Raw genomic sequence first — 19,839 nt, forward strand, 5'->3', positions numbered from 1 at the left:
ATAGCCCTGATGGGCATTGCTGGCAGGGGCTTAGGGGCCCATTAGTTGGCCTGGGAAGGAGGGTGGGGTGATAAAACCAGCTTTGAGGTTGGCAAGAGCACAGCCCCCGGGAGTCTCATGTCAAATTGCTCCCTGCAACTCTAATCTGGGGATTCATTTCCAGAAAAGCAGGAGAGCCAGAGCCAGGCTTTCCACAATGTTTTCTGTGGCTTCTCAGTTCATTCACCCGGCAGTGGCACCAGCTGCCCATCCCAGAACTCTGCCAGGAGCTGTAGTTGAGGCCCGAAAAGGTCATAGGGGGTGTTGGACCTCATTCATGGTGAGTGTGTTATTCATCCTTCCCCACAGGGCCCCTGGGGGAGATGGGCTAGTGGCTTCTGTCCCATCCTCATGCCTGGGGCGGCAGCAGGGGCCTGGCTAGGCTGGGGCCCTTTGCCCACTGGCTGCTGGGTCAGTCCCTAAGCATAATGGTAAGACTGAAAATATGAGAGAGGATGACCATGACAGAGGCCATTCTATGGTTTCTCAGGATACAGAAGCTAAGGTACTGAGTGACAATGGTAACATCTATCCTGTCCTGCTTCAGAGCCTCGGTTTAACCGCCCAAAGCCAGGGCAACGCTGTGCTATCAGAAGTGGTAGCATTCACTTTGGTGATTTATGGGAAGGCTAGTCCCAGCTAGGGATTTCTGGGTTATTCTGGGTGGCTGAGCTCAAGGTGGGATGGAGGGTCACAGGTGGAGTCTCACTGTGTCCTATGGGCCCCATGGAGCCAGCCTCAGGCTCCAGCAGCAAAACTCGCCAGAAAACCCCCTCCATCGTACCTTCCTACCTAGCGACCGATATGCCGTGCTGATCCCCATGGACCCCCCTTGTGCACAGCAACAACCAGCCCTGTTTATTTGCAGGCTTTTTGGGAGAAGCTAGCAGGGCAGTGCTAAGGCAGGAGACCCGACCCCAGTGGCCGGTCCCTTACAATAGGCCTCGAAGGGTCGGATCTCTCTCTCTTTTTTTTTTCCAGAAAAAAAAAATTTTTAAACAAACAAAACACAAAACCCTCCTCAATAAACAACATGTAAACAGAATCAGCTGTTTCAGTCTCTACAAGGTCTCATTGTGTCTTCAAGGGCTTGTCCGTGATGGGCAATGGGGAGGCCTGGCCCATGGGGCCATTTTCCTCCTCCTCCAGGGAGCCCTGGGGGTAAACCACGAAACACAGCTCCTGGCCCCAGCGTGTCATGGACTCTAAGAACAGACAGATAAGACAGACAGATAGATCACGGTTGATCCTTTGAGACAGGGATGACCCGAACTCCATACACCTCCTTTGGGCAGGGAGTCGCTTCCTTTGCAGATGGATCCTGGCCACATCTCCATGTAGCAGGGATTTTGAGGGAGGTCGCTGGGTCCTTTGTCACCAGCCAGGCTGGTCGAAGGCCCTTGTTCTGGGGTGGGATCAAAGAGATGCCCACCCTCCCCCAAGAGTCATGGTGGCGGCTCACCCGTGAGTCTGTGCACACACTTTGGTTTGCTTCTCCAGAACACTCCCAGGAAGAAGATGGGGACCCCAGTGAGGATGATGATGACACCGACCCCACAGACCATGGGCTCCGAGATGAAGCTGAAGACCAGTAGGAATGCCCAGAACACCAAGTACGCAACAGGAATGAGGAGGTTCACCTAACAGAGAGAGGATGGACAGGAGCACCGGGGAAGGGCATCACCCTAGCTCTCCTTCCCGAACCACCCCGGGGATCAGAGGCACTCTCTCCATCTCTTGGGAACCGGGGCCTGCATTGGCCCCACTGGTTGCAGCCCAGTGCACTGGGGAGCAACTCCTGGGTTGACCAGTTGGCTGAACTGCTGAGGCTGTCTATTTGAGGAGTGCTGAGCTATCTGTTGCCGTTTGCATTTGGCTGCAGCTCAACTATTTTTTGGTGCTTCGTATTTCAGGCAATCTTCAGGATTTATATACAGATGGGGGGCTTTTCTGTCACTCTTTCATGTGAGATCATGAGAATGCCAGGCTCTGTCATTGGCAGTCCATGTGACCTTGGTCTCATTGTCCCTGTCTGTGGACTGGGAATATTAAAAGCACATGCTTCCTGGGGCTATGAGGAGAGAATATGTCAGTGCATGGAAAGCCCTGCGCTCTGCAAATGCTGTAGTCCTGGTCGTTGTCACCCACACCTGCCTCTGAGGCTCAACTTGGCCCTGGTTATTTCCAGCCTCACCTTGATGGGCCTATGGAGTGCTGGCCGCCTCCAGCGCAGCACGAGCAGGCCCAGGATAGTGACTCCGTAGCAGAGGTAGTTGATGAAGGACACATAGTTGATGAGTGTGTATGTGTCACCCACGAGCATGATGACCGCTGTGGCCCCGCACTGGGAGAGGACCGAGGGCTGACAGCTGGCCTCCCACCTGCTTCTGACCATCCCTGCAGGCTGCTCTGGGCCTTCCCACTCAGGTCAGGAGGTCAGGGAAGTCCCAGCCCTCTCCCACCCTCCATGGCTCATCTACCATAGGCAGGAATGAGGTTTTTGCCATTATTTAAAAACAACAACAACCACCCATTGCTAGATGTCTCTGGCTATGTGCACTGGCTGATCAGGTTCCCAAACTTACACAGACGAGGAGGGCAGGGATTGGGGTACAGCGTCTGACATGGATCATGGCCAGCAAGCTGGGCAAGTGTCCCTCTCGGGCTCCAGAGAAGCATAGCCTGGGTACAGGGAGGGAGATGGATAAGGACCAGAGTCTGGCGTCGGAGCTTCTCTGTGGCGCTAGAACCCAGCTGTCACCTTTGACCTCTGCCCTCTGCCCTCCAGGCCCTACCAGCTCTCCTCATGTAGTCTGTCTCCTGGCTTTCTTTACCTCAGGATTGGGTTCAGATATTTGTTACTGGAGAATTCATTGCCTCAGCTTTCCCTTGCCAAGGTCCCTAGTGCAGCCTGCACCCAGCAAGGTTCCTACCTAGTCTTGCCAATACATCCTCTCCCCTTCCCTCAGTCCAGTCACCTGGATGAGGTGAACAGGTAGCCATTGATCCCTCCAAAAGTAGACAGCGCCACAGAGACAGGCATGACCCACGAAAAGTAGCCCAGCAACTTCTCACCGAAGGTCTGCATGGGCACAGAAGAGAGGCGAGGCATGAGGCCGGGGATGGGGTGGGGGCTGCAGGGGGCTGAGGTCCCCACTCACCACGGCCACTGCATTGGAGGACAGCAGCTCCTGGGGGGACATGGCAGTGAAGTAGGCAACATTGGTGAACGTGTACACGAAGGTGACCAGCGGGATGGAAATGAAGATGGCGCGAGGCAGGTTTCTGGGGACAGAGATTAGAGTGTCAGTTCCGTCCAGGGACGTGGCGCTGGGGGAGGGGGCGCGGCTTCAGGCAGGAAAGGGAACGGCGTTGCTGCTGGGGACAGGCACATATTGCTGTCTGCCTTCCCCCCAAAGCCCTGTCTGAGCACAGAATGAGGCACAGAGGCCACTGGGATGAGGACATGTCATCCCCTGAGGGCAGGATCTAATTAATGTCTGGGTAGAAAGAGAAAATGCATATAGCCAAAGTCAGCGTGGAAAATCTCAAATGCCTTCAGAGCTCAGCCCTCAAGTCTGAGGTCTCCCTGGGGATTCTCCACAAACCCCTGCCCCCCCAGCTGCCACTGTCCCTGCCAAGGCCTCTGGCTGAGCATCAGATGGAACATCATGGGCTCTGTCCTTCAGAACCATGTTGTGTGCATATGGATAATTTTGAACCAAATGTAAATCACCAACACAGCAGCATAATGATATTCAAGTCTTTCCAAGGTCCCAGGAGGGGCCCAGCTGCAGCTGCAGACAGGAAGAACATGGCCTCAGGACTCTCCTTCGAGCCTGTTGTCATAGCAGCAAGTGTGGTCAGGCGGATGGCCAGTCTGAACCTTGGGTACCAGCAGATCTGTGAGGACCACTGCTTTCCTACCAGTGCCTGTCCAGGTGCGTCACTCACTTGCGAGGGTCAACCAGCTCCTCGGTGACATAGTTGAGGAAGTTCCAGCCACTGAAGGCAAAAGAACCTTGCAGGAAAGCCAGGGCAAGGTGACCCACGGACGGTGTCATCCAGAACGTGAAGGCATTGGTGGGCCTCAGCTCTTCAAAGTGTCCTGGGGAGTCCAGATGTCAGGGGTTAGCACCTACCCCCCAATTCTCTCCAATGCTCCCACCCTGGTTCTACCTTGGAAGATCTGGACAAAGCCAACACCAATGATGAGTGCCAGTGCCAACAGCTTCCCGCCGGTGAAGATATCCTGGATGCGTGTGGCCCAGCGCACACTGGAGCTGTTCACCCATGTCAGGAGCACTAGGGAAGAAAGGGGTGTGGGCACCTGAGGCCAGACAACAAGGGGCACAGACTCTTCAGTAGCCAGCACCCTGGGGCTGGAGGTAGATGTTACAAGTGACGGCAGGTGGTGGCTCCCACCCCACCTTCCTCCCAGCGGAGTGCTCAGAGAGTATCATGGGGGTGGGGCAGCCAGCTGCTGTGAGGACAGAGGCTCAAAGACACTCACTCAGGCAGGCCATGGAGAGTACTCGAGAGGCTGTGGCCGGGGGAATACAGTTGGGAAAGACAGGCTGAAGCACATAGTTGGAGAAGGTCATGGAGATGACAGCCAGGCTGGTGGGGTACATGATGAGGACAGCACTCCAGAGCAGGAGGAATCTGTAAGCAGTGAGGGCCAGCATGGTAGAGGGCACCCTCAGTCCTCCTACCCACACCTGCCTGGCCAAGATGGGAGGGTCTGGGACAGGGGAGAACCAGCCCCCCCCCCAGAGCTGGTGGGCTGCCAGAGGCTGGGGAGGTGGGTATTGGAACAATTGGAAATTGATCCCAGGCTGCCCCCTGAGCCCAGGCAGGCAAATCCCAGTCCTCAAGCTATAGCATCATCTGGGGCTCTCAGCACTTTGTGGCTTAAGATGGTTGATGGTGAGCAATGTTCCTGCCTTGACTTGGGAAGAAGAGTGATTTATGTCCCTTATTCCAGACCCTCACCTTTGCAGTACCTGTGGGAGACTGGGACTCTCAGCTTAGGAATATGCTCAAGGACTGCCTTCATCCAGAGAGGTGGTCCTGCCCGCACCCTTGGGGATGGTGTTAGCTAGCTCCTGGCTCACCGTTGAGGGTGAAGAGTCCCTTGGGACATGCCTCTCAATCCTCATCTTTGATCCACCCCCCCCCAGCTTTTTGCATAACCCAACTCCTCGGCTTCTCAGGCATTACAGATCAACAGTCCATCCCCTCTGTTCATTCTTGTGTTCCGGTTGCTCATGAAGTGGAGTCCCTGGAGTCCCCTTTTCTCTCACCCTCTCCCTGAGGATTATCTCCAGACCCACAGTAACAGACTTCTGCTTTTGTGGGTCCTAGACCTTTCTACCCAAGACCTGACTGAGGGCCTCCTTCAACATGCCACAGACCTCCACAATAATACAAGTCCTGCCCCAAGACTCCTCTATTACTAAGACCATCATCTCTGGAGCCTTTGAAATGGGACAGTGGGTGTCACCCCTGATGCACCTATCTGACCCTCATGACACATTGGCTACCATGTCCTCCTGGAGTAGGCTGGGACCTTAAGAATCTTCATTGAACTTGTCTAGACAACTACAGCAATTTCAATCCCCCATCTTCCCCAATCCTGCTATGAACCTGGCCTAGCCCCTGCCCGCAGCAGACAGACTCCCTGGGCAGACCATTCTCTGACCATGCTCTCAGAGCCATGGAAGGATGCTCTCCTTGCTAAGGGGGCTGATAAAAACCATATCCTTTTTTTAAACAAGGCAGTGTAAATGGGGTTTCCCTACATGGTGTGCACCCCACTCTCGGCTGCATAGCTACTGACCTTTGTCACACCCTCAAAATAAGGGTTGAATCCCATTCGAGGGTTGTTCTGCTCTGTTCTGTGAGAAACTTGAGGTTGGGGACAACGTGTGCGTGTGCGTGTGCGTGTGCGTGTGCGTGTGCGTGTGTGTGTGTGTGTGTGTGTGATCAAACACGTGAAATACATGGGAGGACACACCACGTCCGTCCTCTCTCCGCTTACAGAGACAGCTTGACTAGAATAAAGACCCTCCTGACCAGCGTGCTAGCATCCTCTGGTGGCTTCAGAGAGTAAGCATCCCTCCCTCTAAACGCCCCAAGGGGAGCAGACCGGAAAGGGCATTCCATTTAAAAGGAGACACAGAAGTGAGTGCCCCTTTTCTGTCAGGCCTGTGACCCCAATGGGGAGGTACATGCAGGAGGATTGTGAGTTTAAGGTCAATGTGGGTTATATGGTAAGGCTGTCCCAGAATACCAGACCAAGTGAGAGAAAATAACAAGATAAAGGAAGCCCAGAGAGGGCAAGGGTCTGATACCAGAGAAATGGAGCAGGCATTGGTGCTACCTACTCTAGCTGTGGAAGGCTGCCAGACACCCCCAGGCACCATTTGCATCTACCCCTACTCCACAGTAGAGAGCGCATCCCCTGCCCTGCCAGAGTTTCACTCACCCAGCCAGGCCCCCGAAGATCTCAGTGACATAAGCGTAGTCCCCACCAGACTTGGGGATGGCGACGCCCAGCTCTGCATAGCAGAGAGAGCCCAGAGCGGTCACGCCCCCACCCAGGACCCAGACGAAGAGGGCCAAACCCACGGAGCCCGAGTGTTCCAGGACACCTTTGGGTGAGATGAAGATGCCTGAGCCAATGATGTTTCCTGTGGAGAGAGACACGGGCCGTCAGACTGAGGACCAGTCAGCGGCTCAGGCTTCCTGGGGGTCGGAGGCCCAAGATGCTTCAGTGACGAAGGAAGCCTGTCTAAACTCAGGGGGAGCGCAGACAGGTGATCTGGAGGCATGAGCTGTCACTGAGCCTCTTGGATCTGGGCAAGCCCACTCTGGGATCACCACTGGCTTTTCTCTATCTCTGGCATGGGGAATGGCACCTTGCCCAGCCATTCCCCATGCCACTGGTTCCTGAGTTCTCCTATTCCCTGGCTTCTACTCCAGGTGAGAGGAAGGTGTCCCAGCCATCGGAACAATGGCAGAGAATGGGCACCGATCTGTAATCCACATACTCCGGGCACACCTCGGCTCGGGCCCTCAGATCTAGCCATCTGTTGCCCTCCTACCTGCTGGCCAGAGCTGGCCTTCCCCAGCAAGACCTTGACCTGTCTTTCATCTACCTGCCCTTCTCCTATTGGCCAGAGTCCAGACTCACGGGGCATCTTAAAGAGTAGTGATGGAACCAAGGTGCTGCCCCAAGAGCAGCCTTACTCTTACTCGATTTCTTCCTATTCTATTTTCCTTTGGGGACTTAGAACCCAGGCCATGAACACAGACCCCCACCCACCCTAAGACCTGGTGCTTTTAACATGTTTAAGTGCTGGGCAAGGGTCAGTGGGGTGAGGAAGGGCAATGGGCATTAGAGGCTATCAGCAGCCAACACAGCAGGGTTGGGACAGGCCATAACAGAGATTCTTGTCCTGCCTGAAGTTTGAACACAGACTGCTGGCCTTAGCTGGGGCTTAGAAGCTTTGCACTCTCCACTCGCCTTGCCGGGCCGTCTGTAAAATGGCCTATTGTAAAGGCTCAGAGAGTGCAGGCAGGCATGGAGCCTTCATCTGGCTCACAGCCCGGCGTCTCCACCAGCAGGCACTGGGGCACCTGCCTTCACTCAGCCCTGCACTCTGCTCACTGCAGGTGCTGAATCCTACAATATCCAGACATGGCCCTACCCTGCTCTTCCTGCTGAGAAGTATGAGATTGAACGGATGCCCAGAATCCCACGTATTCCAGAGTCTGCTCTGTGGACCTTTGAACATCCCCGGAAGTGGTGGACCAGACTCCCTTCCCAGACATCCAGAGCCCCCAGTTGTATTCCCGACTCTATGGATGAGTGGACGAGACCTTTGCACCAGGCAGCCCTTCCAGAACCCCAGCAGCTTCCCCTTGCATGAAGCCTCAGGACCCTGCCGCTCTCCACAGACACCCACACCAGCGACAAACAGAAACTTCTGTCTCCATCTTACAAATGAGGAGTCGCCATCCTGGAGGCGCCCATGGGCGCCCAGGCCATGAACACAGACCCCCACCCACCCTAAGACCCGGTGCTATTAACATGTTTAAGTAGTGGGCAATGCCTTCCCGCCCATGCCTGGAGGCCTCATGGGGCATCAGGATGACTGGCCATCTGTTAGTTTCCTCAGCACCTGCAGTGAGCAGCGGTATAGGGCCCAGGGCTGAGTGAAGGCAGGTGCCCCACAGCCTGCTGGTGAAGGTCTCAGTAAGGACACCAAGCTGTGAGCCAGAGGAGGGCTCCATGCCTGTGCTCTCTGAGTCTTTACAATAGGCCATTTTACAGACCTGTCTGGCAAGGTGAGGGGGGAACCCAAAGCCTCTAAGCCCTAGTTTTACTTTGTGTAATGGGCAGCAGAGGGGCAGCAGTCTGTGTCTAAACCACCGGTGGGGCAAAGCCCAGGATGCACACTGGTCCCCCTCCAAACCCCAGGATGCACACTAGTCCCCCTCCAAACCCCAGGATGCACACTAGTCCCTGTCCAAACCCCAGGATGCACACTAGTCCCTGTCCAGACCCCAGGATGCACACTGGTCCCCCTCCAAACCCCAGGATGCACACTAGTCCCTGTCCAAACCCCAGGATGCACACTGGTCCCCCTCCAAACCCCAGGATGCACACTGGTCCCCCTTCAAACCCCAGGATGCACACTAGTCCCCCTGTCCAGACCCCAGGATGTTCTAGTCCCTGTCCAGACCCCAGGATGTTCTAGTCCCCGTCCACCCCCAGGGTGAGCACTGGAGCCTGCCCACAGCAAAGACTTCCAGTCACTGGCTACATGTATGAAAACGGTAGCACTGGTGGGGCCATCAGCTCAGCCCCTCCTAGTAGGGCCGTGTGTGTGTGTGTGTGTGTGTGTGTGTGTGTGTGTGTGTGTGTGTGTGTGTAGTCTGCTTACTTCACCTGTCAGGTCCACAGGCGGGGCTGGCAGAGGACACAGCTGTGGTTGCCAATCTGCATTCACTCCAGGTCTACCCTGCCATCCCTCACCCTCACCCCCACCCCCGGCCGACACAGATTTCCAGTCTGGACAGCCACGACGCCCTACTTGGTGTTCTGGTCACATCCCAGGAGCCCTAAATGCATCCAGATAAGGATGGAATAATTCCTGTGTCTCAGTCCCCAGAGGTAAGCCATAACCCTGGTCCCCTTTCTGGGAATGGGGCTGGGGTTGGGGAAGCTGGGGAGGAACCACCTTCCATATCTCAGATGAGGGGCCCAAGGCCTGGGTGGGCTGTTGGGTTTGTAAAGAACCTTTGAGTCTGCTCCATCCGGCAGCAGTTCTCAGGACCTGGCGGAACAGGATTTGCCAAAAGCCAGTGAAGTCTGAAGCCAGCGGGGGCTGGGTGGCCTTGGAAGGAGATGAGTATGGTGGAGCTGGGGGCATCCAAGGTTCTGAGGCACCCTCCTCCTGTAGAGACCCCATTGCTCTGCACAACTCAGTCTGGTGACATGTGGACAGCCCCTGGGGAAGCCCTGCCTCACAGAGGGTCTTCGGGGTCAGGGCTGCATCCCTAGCCCTGAGCCACGTGGCTGAGACCCCGGTGCTGGCCTGGGAATGGGTGGAGGTGCACGATTGTTTTGGACTCATGGCTTCGGGCTACCACCCGGAACCTCTCTCGTGTGGCTCGGAGGTCCCGGGGGACCAGAGAGCTCTGCCAGGCACCTGATCCAGTGCTTGAAAGTGGCAAAGAAACCATGATCTCTGATGGATGCTCTGGCACCGTGTGGGTGGGATGGATGCAGGCAGCCACAAGGGGGTGGGCCTGGGTGACAAGGGGGTGGGCGGAGGGATGCTGCGGGCAAGGCTAAGGAGGGTGGTCCTAAGTACCTGAATGATTATGGATGTGGGAAGGGTCCCTAGAGCTGATGTTTTAGAGCAGTGGTCCCCAACCTTCCTCATGCTGTGACCCTTTAATACAGCTCCTCATGTGGTGGTGACCCCCAAACCATACAATTATTTTTGTTGCTGCTTCATAACTGTAATTTTGCTACTGTTATGAATCGTAATGTAAATATTTTTGGAGATAGAAGTTTGTCCAAGGGGTCATGACCCACAGATTGAGATCAAGATCCATCCATCTTGTTTTAGAGGGTTTTTTTTTGTTTTGTTTTTGTTTTGTTTTGTTTTCTACCAGTGGTAGACCAAGAACTCTGGCCCCACATTCAAACCCAGTAGATCTGTCTTACGGAAAGGATGTACAATGTACAAACCAGCTCTTGAGGAATTCTGCATTGGAGGAGGAGGAAGAGGAGGAAGAAGGGAAAGGAGGAGGAAAAGAAAGGAGGAGGAGGAAGAGGAGAGGGTGGGACCCAGGGCCCAGCAGGACCAAGGTATGAAGATATTACAGAGTGCTTGGGTGGGCATCTGACTGACAGCCAAAAAGATGTGAGTCCTGAGGCCTCAACATTCCTGTCCATTCAATGGGACAACTGTTCTCTGGTCCTGGTTGATCCTCCCAGGCAGGCAGGTGGGAGGACCCTCAAGTCTCCCCCACCCCCATCCCTTGTGCTTTCTCTGGGTGGTTTTATCACATTAAGATGTTTGGCCTGATGGGGCTTACTTGCCTCCAGGAGGAATGAAGAAAGGACCATTGTTCCCTGCGGTGCTCACTGACCTATTTCTGGAAGGCAGTTGCAGACCATAGAGGTCACAGGGGTAGACTGTGGAGGTCAAGTCTGCAGAATGAGCTGCTTGCATGCCCATGGCCTGAGAACATGTGTGCGCATGTGCGTGCGTGCGTGCATGCGTGCGTGCGTGCGTGCGTGCGTGCGTGCGTGCGTGCGTGTGTGTGTGTGTGTGTGTGTGTGTGTGTGTGTGTGTGTACATGCAGTCTGATTGAGAAGGGACAGGGAGGACCTGACACTGGCAACATCCCTATCCTTAGAAACACATACAGGATTATATGCCTAGCAAGCGCTTTCTTCTGGGACTGTTTCTCCACCTGCTAGTGTGGCCCCAGGGCTAGAGGTCAGCAGAGAGATGGCCTGATCTGACTTGGTCAGAGAGGAAGCACCCTGTCTAGGATCTCGATCCTGATCAGGCCCCCTGTACCCTGCTGTTGTGAATGGCCCTAGTCACCGGACTTTCTGAAGCAGCGCCACCCCCAGGTCTCTCTCCAGATTACCCATTTGGGCCCCGAGAATCTGATCCTGCCTCATTCACATAGCCCTGGAGGAAGGCCGTAAAAGGATTCCTTAATAATTGGCATGTCTTGGCTGGCACATCAGTTGCCAAGGGAAGTGCTTATGGATCTCACTATTTTTATAAACCCAGGAGATCCCTGTGCCCCACACAGCTTTTCCTCTGGAGACCCAGTTCCCAGAGGGACCTCAGCACCCTGAGGTGACATGCAGAAAGTTGCTGAGACCTGGGTGAAGTCTGCCCTCTCTTCCCAGGCCTTTCTAGTAAGTGTGTGTCCTTCTGTGGTGTGACAGTGGCCCCACTGAGGTCTTGGTAGGATACTAAGGAAGTGAGTGGGGACATCCAGGACGTGCCCTGGGTTGCTAACGAGCCGGCCTGCACCTCCAGCTTAACCCACTTTCCTCTGGAGAGAGGACGGGCAGATAGGTGGAGACCTCCCGGTTTGGCCTTCACCATCCAGTCCCATCAAGTCCAGTATGCTCGCCAGCACCTGGTCTCCAGGCCCAGACTTGTCACGGCCACTAACAAACTCTAAGATCCTAAATCTGACCCTCCAGCCCCAGCCCACATCTTCCACAATTAAATGGTGTTATGTGGCAGGTCCCTGCATGCTGCTCACTCAGCTTTGAGCCAAGTCTGAATGTGTAGCCCAGGCTGTTCTTGAACTCACGATCCTCCGGAGCACAGGGGTGACAGGTGCATACCTCCATGCCCTATTTCTTGGAATTCTTTGCAGGTCCTTCATCTTAAGCCCAACTTTTAACCACTGGGTGCCCAGGGCTCAGACCTGGGCCCTTGACCCTATTTATTTCTATAATCAGTCCCTTGGAAATCTCATCCTGGCCCCGATGGCAACTCCCAAATGTATAACTGGAGCAGGGACCTCCTACCAAATTCAGCCTAGGCCACAGACTTCCCACCAGCTAGCCTATCCCACGTAACTCCAAACAGAACTCCCAACCCCCTCTCCCTTCTGCGGATCTGATCCTTTCTGAAGCTGTCCTGACCAGTCAGAGACAAAACATCTTCCCAATTGCTCAGGCCACCACCTCTGTTGCCCTGGACCCTCCCCTCTTGCCCCCGTGCCCAGTCTATCACAAACACATCCAGAACTGAACTTCCTCTCTGCCCTCCACTGCTGCCCCATCTGGAGCCACCGTTGCCTCTGTCCACGTGGCCTCCCGCCTGGCCTCCCTTCTGTAACCTTTATCCCCATAGCCTCTCCTCCACGGGAAGCTAAGCTCCCACCCATCTTTTCTCAGGTCACCCCCCCCCCGCCCCAGCTCCCACCTCCTAAAGGAAAGAAGGCCAAGTCTGCCTATAGCTCACAACCCACCAGCAAGCCCTACCGGACTCCCCCCTGCCCCAACACAACCCGCCCCTTCCTGCCTCAGTCGTCTGGTCCCAATACTTCTCACGGCCACGGCTGCGCGCCTGGCTGCTTGTTTTGCACGCTGACTGACCCCGGGGGCATCAGGCCTCGCAGAGGGACCAGCCTGCCTTGTGCCTTGCTGGACGTCTAACCCACCTGGCACTGTTGAATGGGTGCATGAGTATCTCTGGGGCCAAGAGACGCTCAGCCTTGCGCCTGCCGTTGCCCTGACTTCCAATGGTGTCCTACGCTATCCTAAGGACATCCGGTCTTGAGCAGGGTGCAGCCCTAGGGCTCAGTTTCCTTGTTTGTAGGCGGGGCTGGGGTATCCTCGGGATCTGTAAGGAAGAGTCCCAGGAGGAGGATGGGCGACCTGGGCAGCAAAGCCACAGAGACTGGGCCTGTCGGGCTTGGGCACGCTGTGTGGACCGTGTGAGGGGGTAGCTAAGGTCTCCACGGCAGGATGAGAGACCCTGTGTGCACAGCCACAGGAAGGGCTGACTTTCCTGGCTCTGTTACTACCTAGTGGAAGGAGTTCTCGGTTTACCTGACTCAGTCCCCAGATGTCCCCCATCAAAAGGGTTGAGTCGGGCCTTCATTTTTGCCAAGCCTCCATCTCACAAAAGACACTGGAGACTTAAATCCAAATTCTGAGCTCACCAGTTGTGAACAGTGCCATGTAACTCTCAACCTCAGTTTTTCCATCTGTGTAATGGGTGCAAAACTTGCTGCCCCACAGGGTGGACGTGAAGTGGTACTTTGAGCAGATATCTGATGCCCCGGTGTCATGCACAGTCCTGCCCCAGCTGGCTGTTCCCTCCTGCCTCGTCCTCTCCAGGTTTGCTTGGTTTTTTGGCTGTGAGCACTGTCCTACAGTCGAGGTGCAGTCTCATCCTCTCTATAGCCCATCGTCCATATCTCCCATTCCCAAAAGCCTCACTTCTCCGCCTGGGATGAGGCTGATGACGTACTGAGGAATGAATACAGAATCAATGACCATTTTGGAAAAATCCAGTGAGTAACAGCTAACCGATAAAGACGAGGGTGACTTTTCCAGATTTGTGTGTTAAACTATGGCTGTGGAGACTTCTGACTTTGACCGAGCTTCCCGAGTTAGGAATGGAGAAGAAGCAGGTGCACCCTGGACTGGGAGTCGTGTTGTGGGGGAAGTAGCCCCAGGGCCTTGTATGAAAGGAAGGGGACCCGTGGGGCCTCAGGAGGTGCAGATCTGGCCTCCTCCTCTGGTTTCTCCACTGCCTGGTCCAGTGTCTTGGCTGGAACTCTTCGGCGCTCCATGAGCCTGGCCCACGGCCGGAGAGGATCGTTTGCGTGTTGTTCCCACATCTAGCATACTTGGTTAGCCCAGCTGACTTTCACCCTCCTCAGCTTTCAGCTTCTGGAGGCCAAGGGGGAGCCATGAAGCAAGAACAGGCTGAAAGGTGAAGGGAGCTGGCGGGCCAGAGCCAGGCTCCGGGGCACAGCTCCTCCAAAGCCTGTGCTGAAGAAGGAACAAGATGGCGGAGCTTGCCTCTTCTACTCCCCACACGGCCACCACCACCCTCTTCTAGAGGGCTGGAGCCCTGGCATCCTCGGACTTCCTTGAGGATAGGATAGTAACAGGAGTAATGTGCACTATGTGGACGCCAGGTTTTGTCTCTCCCTGAACCTCTCTGGCAAGCCCCACACGTGGGCGGCCTCTTGACTCCTTGTGCACCGTGGACACACAGGCTTCCCTTTTTGTGGGCGAGTGCAGCCCCTGCAAAAGGGTGTTGGCTGGAGGCAAAGCTCTAACCAGTACTCTCTGGCCAAGCCCCCGACTCAACCCTTCCAATTATTAGGCAGCCAGGCAGAGATTCCTTGGGTATCACCTGGACCATTCTAGAGGGCAAGATGATGGAACTGTCCGGAGCTGGGTGACTCTGGGTATGAGTGCGGTGGGTATCCAAGAGACACTACATCTCTCCAGCTGGAGTTTCTCATGGAGGGGCAGGAAGAGGTGAAGACCCCTGCCTGCTCCAATGAGACCTTCAGCCTTTCTCCATCTTCAGGGGTCAAAGGACAGAAGGGCAATGCTGGGACTGCAGCTCCCACTGCCGGGGAAGAGGACAGTCAAAGCCCCAATTATTGATCTTTTAGACCCTCAACCCCTGGGCACAGGGGGACAGAAAAGGTCCCTCCCAAGAGGGTTCGCCCAGTTCTCCAGGAGTCAAGGGACAGAGGTGTGGAGGGCGGGGGGGGGGGGGGGGGGGCGGTACCACCACTGTCCTGTCTCTGAGCGTTCTTCCTACCCAGAAAGCCCCATCTGTAGAGAGAACGAGAGAGCCAGGCCATGAGAGCACGCCCTCAGAGGCCCCCAGGTCACAGGGGCACCCCCTCAGGTCCCAGGACTGAATGGGAGCTCTCCCGGAGGCTTAGTCTGCTCATGGCTGGCCACACCACTGCCTCTCCCTGGGTTCTGTCGCCACAGCGGCCGGGAAGGATGGCTCGGAGGCCATTTCCCCCGGTTTAGGCTCTATCTGGCCATTTACCCACAGTCTTTCCTGCTTTCCAAGAACAGACGGCTTCACTGCTCTGGCACTTGAACCCCCCCCCCCCCCCCACACACACACACACGCACACAGTAGGGATGCAGACGGCCTGCCCTGCAGTCCAGAACTTGCCACTGAAAGTAGCCCCAGCCATTAGTTCCCAGATGGGAATAGGGTTAATTGCCTTGACAAAGCCCACAGAGGAGTGAAGGCCAGGGGAGGTTGCAACAAGGAGAGCGCCCCTCCCCACCCCCCACATCTGCTGAGCCACTTACGGACACAAATTTCCAGAGAGGTTGGGGAGGCAGGAGCCAGAGGATCTGGGTCTACTATGCCAGATCCGTTCCGAATAGGGTCAAGTGTACCCTCAGCCACAGCAGCAGGTGCTCAAAGGGGTTCTTTGCCCCTGGGGTCTTAGGGTCCTTGTGAGGGAGGAACACCAAGGGGGTCCCCAAGAGCCTTCCACCCTGTGCGCGCCCCGCTCACCGATGATGATGGTGCAGGCGCTCACCAACCCGATCTCTTTCTTGAGCGCCACCCGCTCCGAGGTGCCCGGGCCGGGTCCAGGGCCCGGGGAAGGCGAGGGCGCAGGGCCGGGGTTCCCGCGCCCGCCGGGCTGCTGTATGTGGCCTGTCATGTCGCTGTCCCGCCTCATCCCAGCTCCCTGCGCTACCCCGTCCGTCCGGCCCGCCGCCAGTCCGTCGGTCGGTCCGTCTGTTGGTGCGCTCGCGGCCCTCGCAGCCCGGGACAGCGCCCACAGGCGGGCGCATGCGCTGGCACGGGGCCCGGGCCCCCGGGGGCCCCCAGAGCGGCTGGATCCAGGGAGGGACGGAAGGAGGGCCCGCCGGCAGCCCCCTCCCCCACCGCCCTTAAAGGAAACTCCCCTTTCCCCCCAACCCTAGCCTGGGGAGACAGAAAGGGAATGGATCAGAGTTAGGAAGGACTTCCTAGTTGAGGGAACGAAGGGGGCTACAACCAGTCTTGGGTGAGGTGGGGGAGCGAAGCTCAAAGACCGGACTGTCCCTGCCCTCAAGGAGTCTATGCAAGGCACGCGGGGTGGGGGGTGCTGCATGCCACGACATGCACTTTTTAAATCCTCCTGCCCCATTAGTGAAGGAAGGGTGGGCATAGCACAGATGAAATTGCGACCCAGAGGCAGGTTACCTCACAGTGTGAGGGCCTCGGTGCAAACTTTTCCTGATAGCTCCCTGGCCTCCAAGGGTTCCGACCGTGTCTGGCGGGCAAGTCATAGGATGAGTGGGGGCTGTCCCTAGAACAATTCTAGAGGTCAAAGGCTTGTGGAGAGATGAAGACCTCAGAGACCCTAGAGGTCCCTTAGGGAGCCCCAGGCTATCCTGGGAGTTCGGGACAGTCTCCATCATCACCAAATCCATCCCAGCCTCTCTGAATTCCTTTAGAGTCCAACCTTATGTCCCCACCGCAGACTCCTTTCTCTACAGAGGTCCAGAGTCAGGGCTCAGTGGACTAGGACTTTAGCCCAGGCCCCAAGCCGTCCAGCATGGCCCAAGGTGACCAGGCTACTGGAAGTGCCAGGGAGTCACGAAAGGGGCAATTATGGGAGCAAGGAGGTCTCAGAGGCCAGGGTCCAGGGGAGCCTGCCTCCTCCCGGAAGCCATCGGATGGTGCAGCCCGGATCGTGGGGCAGATACACTGGGGGAGGCGGGGCGGGTCTAGGCCACCGGGGCGGCGGGCGGAGCGAGGCTGGCACGGTGTGACCGGCGGCAGCGGAACAGCCTTTGTGTGCTGCTGGCGATCGCTGCTTCGCACCGTCCCCTGCATGTGGATGAGGCCACGCGGGGCCACTGGTCCTTCCCCCGATTGCGGCCTCCGGGCTCGCTGGGGAAGGGTAGGGAGGACCTGGGATGGAACAAGCGCGGAAGTCCAAGAGCCTGGGCTGGGGGCGGAGCATGGAGGTGGGAGCTGGGCCAAGGCCCAGCTCTACTGGCAGGAGGGAACTTCGAAGTTGGGGCGGGGACTTGATAAATAGAAGAGGGCGGACTCTGGGGGCGCCGGGAGGGGGAAACCACCAGGCAGAGCTTCATCCTTCGCACTCCCGACGGAGGCCAGCATTCTTGGCGGCCTCTGCCTCCCGCCCCAGAGACGCGCCCCGCGTTAAGCGGAACGTGGCGGGCTCTCTTAAAGGAACCTCGCGCAGGGTGGGGTGGGAGAGTGGTCCTGATCCCTACGACACTCTTGGTGGTCGCAGGTCTTTCTGGTTCGACGGACACGCCATTGTCTTTGCAATGCCGGGGTCTGCTGGACGAGGCTCCTGCCAGTATTCCGCCAAGGCTGGTTGCCAAGGGGCAGAGTATGGCATCAGAGTCACAGGCCAAAAGCCAGCCGTTTTTCAAAGCCGAGTCTCTCCTCGGACTCAGAATGTGGAGAGGAAGGGCTGAGTCTGGGGCTCTGCACGGGATGGAGTTTGCTTGTCTCTGTCCTGGGGCATAGCTCAGGCATATTCATTTTAGCTGAATAGAATCTGCAAACTAAAAGGGGACCCAAAATTCATTAAGACTAGACTAAGAGGCAAATGTGGGACCTTCTCAACAGATGGTCATTCATGACTTAAACAAAGCAAACTGCAATCTGCAAGTTAGAAATACAGCCGCCTTGATCTGAAGAAAAACAAAAGAAAACAGAATTTTCCATCTAAAAGTATAGTGTCCAGGAAGCAAAAAACCAAAACTCTACAGCTACCATCGTGCTTACAGGGTGAAATAGTAACTGCTGTACCACAGAGGCTGGAGTACCGGGAGACAGGAGCACGTACCAGTGCTACACAATATGGTACGAGCCAATGCCATAAGGCAAAGAAGGAGAGGAGGAGGAGGAGGGAGAGGAGGAGGAGGAGGAGGAGGAGGAGGAAGAGGAAAAGGAGGAAGAGAGGAGGAGGAAAGGAGGAGGGGAGGAGAGGAAGAAGAAAAGAAGGAGGAAGAGGAGGAGGAGAAAAGCAGTTTGAAGATTGGGGAAAAGGCAAAAACTATCATTCACATAGGCTACAACTGGGTGCATAGGAAGTAAAATACAATAATAAATTGCAGGTTAATAAGTTTATTTGGTCCAGTAACTGGATACAAGCTCAGTATACAGAGATGGATTATCTTTCTGTATACCAGCAACAATTAAAAATAAGTTTATAGTTGAATAAAAACAAATACTCTGGCTAGAGAGATGACTCATCAGTTAAGAGCACAGTGCTCTTGCAGAGAACCCTGGTTCAGTTCCCAGCACACACAGGAAGGCCCACAACCATCTGTATTTCCAGTTCCTGGAAATATAGCACCCTCTTCTGGCCACTGGTGGTATTGCACACACAGTGCACATAAACTCACATGCTCACACACACACTTATAAATGTTAACAAAAATCTTTTTTTTCTTTAGATAAGGTTTCTTCATGTAACCTTGGCTGTCCTGGAACTAGCTCTGTAGATCAGGCTGCCTCTGCCTCCTGGGTGCTGGGATCAAAGGCATGCACCACCACCATCCCACAAGAAAATCTTTAAAAAAACATTCAGGAATACACTATGTTTGGATATTAGAATTTAAAATAGTTTTTCCCCCATTGAGAGTGACAGTGCAAGCCTTTAATCCCAGCATTCAGAAGACAGGGGCAGGCAGATCTCTGTGAGTTTAAGGCCAGCTTGATCTACACAGTGAGTTCCAGGCCCAGGACTACACAGTGAGACTTCATCTTTAAAAAAAAAAAAAAGTTTCGCTAAATTAACCTTAGAATAGATTGTTGGTTGACACATCTCAATATCTTTGTGTTTATTTCCCGCCCCCCCCCAGGCAGGGGTAGAAGATGACAAGCTGATCTTGAATAATGTTGGAAGATGTACCCCCTCGTGTAGAAGACACATGGCACTGAGGAAAGGTAAATCAAGGCACCACAGAGATGAGTTCATAGATAGAATGGATCCTAGAGATCCACCCACTCAGGCTTCTCACCACCAAGTGATGCCGCAGAGCAGTGGGGTGAAGACAGCCATTTCAAAGCACTGTGACAGGCCAGAGTCTCCATACTGGTGGGTAACAAAACTCTCTCAACTTTGCTTCACGTTGTACCCATAACCTATCTGCATTTGCCTCTAATACTGCAATACTTGAGAATTAACTTATAGAGAGAAAGTGCTTTTTATTTTATAAATGCTTTGATTAGCAAACAAAGCAATGGGTCTCATGATAATGTTTTCATATGCATCTAATATTGTACCTTGCCCCTCACTGCCTTTCCTCATCCCTCCTACACACCTCTCGCTGGTCCCCTTTCTCTCCTCAAATGGGCCTCATTTTGTTTTATGTCAGAAATACATACATACATATGTACGCGTGTACATAGTTCAGATTCCACATAAGTGAGAAAACACGTGGTATTTTGTCTTACAACCCCTTTACCCTATCCTGTTCCCTTCTTTCCACGCCTTTTAGACCTCCCATAATTCATAGTGTCACAGATGGATAAATACATAATACATAGATACAGTTCTACATGTAAGAGAAGAGAGGTGATATTTATTCTTCCGAGTCTGGCTTACTCCCCTTAACAAGATGCTCTCTGGTCCCATCCATTTTCTTACAAATGACAGAACTTCATTTTTTTACAGCTGAATCAAATTCCATTGTGTCTATGTACCACATGTCCTTTGCCCATTCGTTGTTGATGGGCATCCAGGCTG

General features: G+C 54.9%; 1 protein-coding gene across 2 annotated transcripts; it reads right to left on the bottom strand.

The window, feature by feature from the left end:
• Window positions 1–878: 878 nt before the first annotated feature.
• Slc7a10 (solute carrier family 7 member 10) lies at window positions 879–15,894 on the bottom strand. Of its 2 annotated transcripts, XM_006985006.4 has the most exons (11): window positions 15,627–15,894; window positions 6,530–6,734; window positions 4,553–4,704; window positions 4,219–4,344; window positions 3,994–4,147; window positions 3,201–3,324; window positions 3,018–3,121; window positions 2,625–2,721; window positions 2,234–2,383; window positions 1,502–1,679; window positions 879–1,244 (listed from the first exon to the last, which is right to left on the bottom strand). In XM_006985006.4, exons 1-11 carry the CDS (start codon window positions 15,793–15,795, stop codon window positions 1,111–1,113), a joined length of 1,593 nt encoding a protein of 530 aa, XP_006985068.1. In that variant the 5' UTR covers window positions 15,796–15,894; the 3' UTR covers window positions 879–1,110. The 2 variants fall into 2 exon arrangements, with proteins under 2 accessions (XP_006985068.1, XP_042131576.1); XM_042275642.2 differs by lacking the exon at window positions 2,234–2,383.
• Between the last annotated feature and the right edge of the window lie 3,945 nt (window positions 15,895–19,839).

The sequence above is a fragment of the Peromyscus maniculatus genome, chromosome 1 (genome assembly GCF_049852395.1).
Source record: "Peromyscus maniculatus bairdii isolate BWxNUB_F1_BW_parent chromosome 1, HU_Pman_BW_mat_3.1, whole genome shotgun sequence".
Classification (NCBI taxonomy): domain Eukaryota; kingdom Metazoa; phylum Chordata; class Mammalia; order Rodentia; family Cricetidae; genus Peromyscus; species Peromyscus maniculatus.